Source organism: Salvia hispanica, chromosome 6 (assembly GCF_023119035.1).
Source record: "Salvia hispanica cultivar TCC Black 2014 chromosome 6, UniMelb_Shisp_WGS_1.0, whole genome shotgun sequence".
Lineage (NCBI taxonomy): Eukaryota > Viridiplantae > Streptophyta > Magnoliopsida > Lamiales > Lamiaceae > Salvia > Salvia hispanica.
Genome location: NC_062970.1, coordinates 11798543 through 11807860, shown reverse-complemented (window position 1 = coordinate 11807860; position 9318 = coordinate 11798543). Strand labels below are relative to the sequence as shown.

Here is a 9318-nt window from a genome sequence, read left to right as displayed (position 1 = left end):
ATATACAAAATAGTTGTATGCAAAATGCAACCTCCCCTGTCTGAACAGCCTCTGCTGTGGTGTTTGTTGGTGGAGGAAGGTGTTATGGATAGGGTTGAGAGTCCATGATATGATGTCTGAGATGTTGGTGCTGGTGTGGGTCAATTAAGATATGCTAGTTGACATTATCTGTTTCAGTTTGTTTACATATTTTCCCATTATGTTGTAGGATTTGTTATTCCAATTTATGATTGCTTGCTTATGCAATTTGCATAATTTGAGAGATGAATCTGATTGGATTGCAGTTACCATGATAATTCATTTGCAACTTCTAAGGCTCTGCATATAGCTAATAAGATCAACTCTTCATCAACATTCCATGTATTGGAAGCCTTTTTCCACCATCAGGTACATTGTGAATCTCCTACATCAGTTCTTGATCTTATAATTCATGAAATCTTGTGTGTGGTTCTTTTTTTTCAAGCGCGGTTGTGTAGTATAAAGCTCGAATTACTTAGTTGAAGATTGCAATGCTGCATAACATGCTAACTGCACTTGAGATTGATTGATTGATTGAAAATTAAAACAGGAACTATTTTATGGGAAGGTGACATTTAACAAGTCTAAAGCAGCTGTGAGGGAGCGTATAGTGGACTTCGCAGCAAAAGCCCTTGGATCGTTGCCGTATTGTTCTGCAGTCAAATCCGGCTTCAACGACATGAATTATATGTAAAACATTGTTGTTGACATGAATTATATGTAAAACGTTGTTGTTGACATAAATAATATAGGTCGTTGACATGAAAATATTCGTTGTTGACATTAATTATTTGTAAAATGTTGTTGTTGACATAATAGTTGACATAAATAACATTTGTTGTTGACATCGTGGTTCCCATAAATAACATTTGTTGTTGACATCGTAGTTGACATAATGTCTCCGTAGTTGACATCGCGAAAATGACAATTATGCCCCCTAGTTGACATAATGTTTGAGTAGTTGACATTGCGCGAAAATTGTGAATGAGTGGCTGAAAATGCATCTCAATTCTCAATTAAGCTAAAAAATCTCAACCTAACAAGACCCGTTGTTGATATTTGATTTTGCTCTCTATTGACATCTATTGTATGATTTTGTTTTTTTTAATTTTAAGATTTGTTTTCTGAGTTGTACACACTTTATACAAGCTGTTGACATTTGGTTATAAGTTGTTGACATTTCAATACAAGTTGGAGTCAGACTTGCCTCCGTGCTACTCGCTGATGAGGGCGTCCAGGCTGCCCCAGTCCTGCCTGGAGGGGTAATTACAATTACAATTCATGTTTTTAAGGTTAATTACAATTAAAAATCATGTCAACTATATATACTAGCCATGTCAACAACTAATATAATTATGTCAACTATGGTGCATATCGTGTCAACGGTACATACAAGTCATGTCAACTACGGTACATATCGTGTCTACTACACGTACAAACCATGTCAACTATGTTACATACTATGTCAACTACACGTACAAGCCATGTCAACTATACATAGAAACCATGTCAACAACAATTATAAGTCATGTCATCTACACGTACAAGCCATGTCAACAACAATCAGAGTTGTTTTTTAGTTGTTAACATATACTAAAAGTTATTGACATTATCTTATTAGTTGTTGATATTTGATTCTGCTCTCTAATGACATCTATCTTATAATTTTCTTTATTAATTATAATATTTGTTTTCTGAGTTGTTGACACTTTATACAAGTTGTTGACATTTGGTTATAGGTTGTTGACATTTCAATACAATTTGTTGAACTGATTAACATTTGATATAACTGCTAAGTTCAAACTTCAGAATCCACAATAATAGTTTTAAAACCCATCCAACTATATAATTTAAGATTACTTACACATGGAGATGTAGTCATATAATTTAAGATTACTTAAACATATAATTTAATTATGCTCAATTATAATTCATGTTTTTAAGGTTAGTTACAATTAAAAATCATGTCAACTATATATACTAGTCATGTCAACAACTAATATAATTATGTCAACTATGGTGCATATCGTGTCAACGGCACATACAAGTCATGTCAACTACGGTACATATCGTGTCAACTACACGTACAAGCCATGTCAACTATGTTACATACTATGTCAACTACACATAGAACCATGTTAACAACAATTATAAGTCATGTCAACAACAATTATAAGCCATGTCAACTACACATAGAACCATGTCAACAACAATTATAAGCCATGTCAACTACACATAGAAACCATGTCAACAACAATTATAAGTCATGTCAACAACACGTACAAATCATGTCAACAACAATTATAACCAAATGTCAACTACACTTTCAAGCCATGTCAACAACAATTCAGTCATTTTATAAAAACAATATACTATTTAATCTTAGTTTTAGTTATTTTATTTTAACAATATTCTCTACTTTCTCTTTCCTTTTCTCCTGTTGCTTTTCTTTGTTCGTTTCAACTTGTGCGTCATCCATTGGGCTTGCAGCTGGTGGTGAGATAGGAGAGGCTGATTCATTGGCTCACCCCTTTAGGATCATAACCTGGCGATGTAGGGATATTTTCTCTGTTTCTTTCTTCTGCATACTGCTTGTAAATTAGTTCTACAATGTTAGTATATAAACTGTAGGAGTAATCTAATGTCAACTCAGAGAAACATATGTAAACAAAATGATGTACTTACTTCATCAAAGAAATGTCCAAATTTAAAAGTTGGAAATTCAGTCAAATCTTCAAGAACTTCCTTTTCTTTTTCAGCAATAACTATTGATTCAGATATTGTTTTCCAGTGATCAAAAGTATCAGGCTTGTCTTGAAGGAACGTCTTGGACAAATGAAGAAACTTGTCGGCCACAGATTCAAGTGAAGTCGTTTGGCTTCCAAGTGCAGATCAACTCAAGCAGTTGCATCAAGAAGCAAAACACATATGATGACTGGTGGGAGGGGGTATTGATTGACAAGAGAAACCTCAGATACTTATTCAGAGACAATAAAATTACAAAATCCACTGGATAAAAAACAGGCATAAAACACCAAAATATGATTACACATCATCCCTAAGACCCTAACTGTTGGGAACATCCATGAATTGACACTTGAGGAGATTCTAGTAGAGATTGAAAAGACTTACAGCTATGCCACATGCAATGAGTCCAGGCTTCTCCCTGTCATCCATACGGACACATAGCAGTAGAAAAGCTCCTATATACCAGGGGATTGCACCCAGAAAGAAACTAGTAATAAACCTAGCAAAAAAGCAGCAAAATCAGAGAAGTTCCTATTTCACTGAACAAGATGGTAAATCATTCAACTATCATGAAACTATCAGCTGCACCGCATACATTATCTCTTAAGAAAAGCATTTTTGAAATAATTAAGTAGACAATGACTGCTAGATAAACTTACAAGAGCCATCCAAGACCAACACCAAAACAGGGGAGCCGTTCCTCCCTAAAAGGTCCATGAGCAACAACATGACCTAGAAACATTTGTATGTTTTCTACAGCCATCCTAACAGCCATTCAAACAAGCATACACTATGTCAATATAATTATGTCAACACCTATTCAAACAAGCATACACTACTACTGTCAACAGTATATTATTATAGCTATGTCAATAGCTAGTATATAAAATGTCAATAATCTTAAAAATTTAAAATCAAACAGAATAAATCAATATCAATTATACACGATATCATGTCAATAAGAAGTATACCCTGTTGACAACAAGTGCATGCATGTTATTACGATTATGTCAATAGATAAAGTACATAATAAATCTATGTCAATAACAAGTATACCCTATCGACAGCAAGTGCATGTATATTCTTAAAATTATGTCAATAGATAAAGTACATAATAAATCAATGTCAATAACAAGTATATCTCATATATAGCAAACACAATTATCTGGTTACTATTATGTCAATTTGACTATGTCAACAACGATTCTAATAAGTATACACTATGTCAATAACAAGTATATCATGTTTAAAGCAAACATAATTATCTTATTACTTTTATATCAATTGTTAAAGTTTATAATGTCAACAACAATCCAAACAAGCATACACTATGTCAACAGTATACAATATCATCTCAATGACAAGTATATGTTGTTTATAGAAAACACAAGTCTATTATCATAACTATGTCAATAGCTATTGTATGAAATGTCAATAATCTTAAAAATTTAAACAAATCCTTAACTGGAAGCAGATGCATGTTCTCTTTCGTTTTTTCCAGCAGCCTTGTTGATTTCCCTCTCTTCCGATTCTACCATCGCTAATCAACAATAAAAAATCAGCAGAAATCGAATTCAGAAGAAAACAAATCCAGATCTGTTTTAATACACTAAAATCGAAGCAATATACTTAAAATTTGAATCAATTTCTTAACCTGAAGAATTCGCTTCAACGACCGCCGATTTGGAATGCCTTTTTCTGGCTACAATCGGTGCTTCAACTTCAACTACTTCTTCGATCCTCATTTTTGAAAATTAATTGATGAGAAAACTGAACGAAGTCTAAGATTAGGAGATGAATTGCGACGAAGGGAAGAGAAGATGCAGAATTGTAGAAGAAATTTGGGAGAGAACTCAGAGAAATGTTCGAGAGTTTTGCGGTGTGTTTTGAATACAACTGAAACATTTTAGAACTGAAATGACAAAAATACCCCCCTGTTGACATAAACCAGACGTTGTTGACATCGCGCGAAGATTGTGAATGGGTGGCTGAGATTGCATCTCAATTCTCAATTAGGCCCAAAAATCTTAACCTAACATGACCATATATATACTGACAGTATATTAATTTTTTTATTCACTTTCTTTTGTACTCCTAGTTTTTAAAATATATGTTGAGTTAAAGTGAGAAATTATTTATAAACGGATGGAATATAACTATATATTTTTATCACCATTAAATTTCAGTATTTGAAAATATATGTTAAGTAAAGTGAGATATTAATTTATAAGTTGAGGGAATATAGCCAGGGGCGGAGGCACGGTGGAAACAAGGGGGGGGCCTTGGCCCCCTAACCCATTTAATTATTTAACATATACTCCCTCCGTCTCTTTGTATTAGAGAGATTTCTTTTTGGCACGAGATTTAAGAAGAATGATTTTAAGTGAGGAGAATAAAGTAGAAAGAAAAAAGAAAAAGTAAAGTAAAAGAGAGTAAAGTACTTTTTGCCAAGAAAGGAAATAACTCAGCTACAGTTTGATAATCCAAGAAAAAATACGACTCAGCTATAAAGGGATGGAAGGAGTATAATATAGTATGTAAGTAACTTATAAATATGAAATGCTAGCGTAGTTGGGTAGAATTCAGGCCTTTTTACCAGTGAGGTACCTAGTTCAAGCCCCGGCCTTTTTTGATATTTTAAAATATATTTCTTATATTTTTTATATTTATTTATGTTTTATTAGGTTTATAAGTAGAATTTTGTATAAATAATACTCCGTATTTATGATAATAAATATATATTATAATATTAGTAAATTTGATTTTAAAGTTATACAAATAATTCATTTGTTTTCTCACATTAATTTTTATTGATTTTTTTTCTAGTAATTTTATTAAATCATTTTAATTTATAATCATAAATGATATAATTTAAGATTATAAAATAATTCTTTGATTTCATAAGTATTAGTATAAAATATTACTAGTATATGATATCAATAAAATCAATTTTAATGTGATTCCCTTTATTATAAAAAATCTATAATAGTAGATAATAAACACTAGGAGTATGAAAATATATATCATAAAATATTAGTAAAAATATGTGTTATGCTCTAAAAATCAGTAATTAATTTTCTCATCATCCATTTCTCATTAGATTGCTCACATTCGAGTTGAACACACTCAACAAGTTTTAATGGCTGTATGGGCCCCCGTTTGTTAAAATTCTGGCTCCACCACCAAAAATAGCAATACATTTTTGTTTTATTAAATGTTAATAAAACACTAAAATTACTATTAAAAAATAGCGAGAAACAAAAAATTTTAACAGGTAGGATTCCATCCAATTAACAAAGAGACTAGATCTCAAGTGCAGTACTCATCGAATCAGACAATAATTGATCCTTATTATGGACCTAATAATATGCAATTAAATTAGTGTATTGAGCTTAAATTGGTAGAGAAGCTTCCTTCCTTGTTTCAGGATGTGAGGTAGACTAGACACTAAAGATTCCAAAATGTGTATGATATTAAAACTAAGATAGCAACCTGCAACCAACTAATATTTACATTAAATACTCCTACTATACTGACAAAACCACTAAACTCATGTATGACCCAGAGACCTATGTCTGTCCTTCACAAACTATATTTATGATTGGATGATCTGTCACAAAAGTTTAGAATGAAATTTTTACAATTATAGGTGGAGGATTGTGAGCCGATGATATTACATGTCTCAAAATCACTGCAGTAGTATTTTTTAATTTTAATCAATATGGGAATTTTTAATTGACAAAAGATGTCCTTCTAGCTCAAAGCAAAAGAAATGCAGTAATTTCAAAAAGTGTAAAGAATAGTGGTGACTTGTGAACTTATATGTTTTGTATTGTTTTATATTTACATTTATACGTGGAATATAAATTCATATAATAGTAGTACTAGTTACTTATATGAGGTAGAATAGCAACTACCAGTGCTAGTATATATTTATGAGACTTATGCCCCATGTGTTTTACACTACATACTTCACGTGCCCATTTAGGGCATGGGCAACGCGTGGTCTCGGACACGTTCGTCCTGGATACAATGACTGCAAGGACGTATCGTCGAGTGAGAACTGTCTCGCTCCATGTATCACCATCTTTTTTTCATATTTGTTTATGCATAAAGATATTACTAGTTTTACGGTATATGACATTTTTTTTTAAATTTTATTGTGTATGGCCAACCATTCCTCATTTATCTCCGACGTGCCGTTCTTGTAATTTTATACGACAGTAACACTTTTCCCCTTGCCTTTGCACATCACCACCTTCACACCAATCAGACGGCATCTTCTTTCCTCCAACCAACTTCACGCCCTTGCTTAAATTCTACTACATTGTTGTTGCTTTTTGATAATTTACAGGATAAAGATGTTTGAGTTTGAATCCATTAAAAAAAAAGTTAAAGATTTTCTATTGAATTTGAAGAAAAAGAACGTAGAATATAATATGATGTGGAGAGTGAGAGTGTTTATGGATGAAATATGCCGACAGAGATCCTACTTAATTCAGTAAACTCAAGTTTATGTAAAGAAGTATTGAACAAGTTTATCGAAAATCTCATTGCTGAACTTGAGAATTTGTGTCCGAAAATAAATGAATATACCAAGATCAAGTAGTGTGACAGATGGATGATTTTGAGGGATTATACTTCCCCTAATTATGTGATTGATTAGTACGAGTATATCTTACGAGTCAGTTTATCAAATCAAGTCAATGAAATATAAATAATTCATTTGTCTACAAAAAATAATCTTATATTTTCATTTTCGTTCGTTTACCCAAACAAGTTTCATAGTACTAAAAATGACAAGTTACTTATAATTTATTACTCGTTTATTATTCTTCTTTCTCTTACACTATTCCAATTTTCTATTTTCCTCCCATACTTTATTCCGATTTTCTATTTTTCTCTTATTTCTCTTCTTAATATGTGAGAGTACCAATACAACTATTTTTGGTAGATGAAAAAAATACCTATCATATTCTAATTTTTTTTTACTCAAATTAACTTGTAAGTGGATGTCATCTCTTATTTTATGAAGTACAGTAGAAAAAAAATACTGTAAAATCCTCGTATCAACCGATCAATCATTGACAACTCTAAGGTGGGATGCAAATAATAGATATTGTATTAAAAGAAAAATAGCATAATGCTAGATAGAAACATTTGCATAATTGGTAACAAAACATTGAATTCGATTATTTGAACTGCCATCCAACATTATTAACTAACGATGACACAAAAATATGGAGTAGTATTAAAAATCAGTAAACTGTGAAATTACCTCTAAACCGCGATCTACTGTAAAGATAAACTAATTAATTAAGAATTACTATAACATCAGGCGTCGGATCAACGCCCGACGATCGACAGCAACGCTCTCTTCACCGAGCTGCCACCGCCGCCGATCCCGAGGCATATCCTCGACGATCGGAGATCGTCCGCTCTCTCGTCAAACGACGATCCGAAGCTGGAGACGCGTCGCCATCTGCGCACGTGCGCAGGCGTGGAGATCGGATCGGATTGCGAAGACGACGAAGACGAAGACGAGGTCGAGGAGGAGTGAGAAACTGCCGCCGCTCGCTTCGGATTCATCCTCCTGAAAAGGCTGTGGAGGAGCACCTTCGATCTGGATCCGCCGCCGCCGGATTTGGCGCCGCCGGCGGTGAAGTAGGACGGCGGCGGCGTGAGCGGCGGGATTTCGCAATTCGCAGCGGAATTGTGCTTGGGCGTGCCCGGGCGCGTCTCCCAAACGAAGGGGACGGCGCTGGGGGCGGCGCCGTAGTAGACGCGGAAGGAGGATTCGCGAGAGAGAAGCTTCGAGAACAATTTGTCATTTTCCGGCGTGATTTTGAAGGATTTCTCTTCGCGGTTGATTGAAGCCATTTTTATGGATCTACGTTAGAGTTTATTGAACTGGAGTTTCATTTAAATATGTTTATATAGGATTTGGGCTATAGGTTTAATTGACAAATACTATTAAATGAGGGTCAATTTTTTTAAATTGGACTGTAAATTTGGTTTCTATTATTAGAAGATTGCACATTTGCTATACTCTATAAATATAAAATATACTTATCAGATGTTTTCGGATTAGAGATTTATAATATATTTTTCATCTTATGAAATGTACTAGTACCAATTTTAATTGACAAATATGCAATGAATGTCAATTTTTTTAAAAAAAATTTAAAATGTAATGTACAAAAATTTGATACTCTGGTAATGGAGTACAAAATTCCGTATTTACGATAGTCTATCAAAATAAATTATATCAAATGTTTTTGGAATAAGATTTGAGATGCCTTTTCATCTTTTATAATTATTTCTTTCCTATTTTGGCATTTTCAACTTTAAGAATAAGTTTGACCATATCTACTTAATTGTATCTCTCTAGTCAATGATTTTTCTGTCTTATCCTCTCAATTCAGTTTCTTAATAATTAGTCTTATTTTATGCAATAAGTCAACTTAGTTATCCCTAAAGAATATAAAATGAATATTAATTTGTATAAACGAATATTTTGGAGACTATAAAAGTTATTTCAAAATAAATTAA

At 32.9% G+C, this 9318-nt stretch overlaps 1 protein-coding gene and 1 long non-coding RNA gene across 2 annotated transcripts; both read right to left on the bottom strand.

Moving 5' to 3' along the window:
- Positions 1-3189: 3189 nt before the first annotated feature.
- On the bottom strand, positions 3190-3504 carry LOC125193052. The gene is made up of 2 exons (XR_007171523.1): positions 3426-3504; positions 3190-3265 (listed from the first exon to the last, which is right to left on the bottom strand). It is a non-coding gene; the product is annotated as an uncharacterized LOC125193052 (long non-coding RNA).
- Positions 3505-8112: 4608 nt separating this feature from the next.
- On the bottom strand, positions 8113-8646 carry LOC125194693. The gene has a single exon (XM_048092935.1). It carries the CDS (start codon positions 8644-8646, stop codon positions 8113-8115), a length of 534 nt encoding a protein of 177 aa, XP_047948892.1.
- Between the last annotated feature and the right edge of the window lie 672 nt (positions 8647-9318).

What these genes read in the sequence shown, in the direction of transcription:
- LOC125194693 (XM_048092935.1), bottom strand. Translation starts at nt 8,646, where the DNA reads ATGGCTTCAATCAACCGCGAAGAGAAATCCTTCAAAATCACGCCGGAA.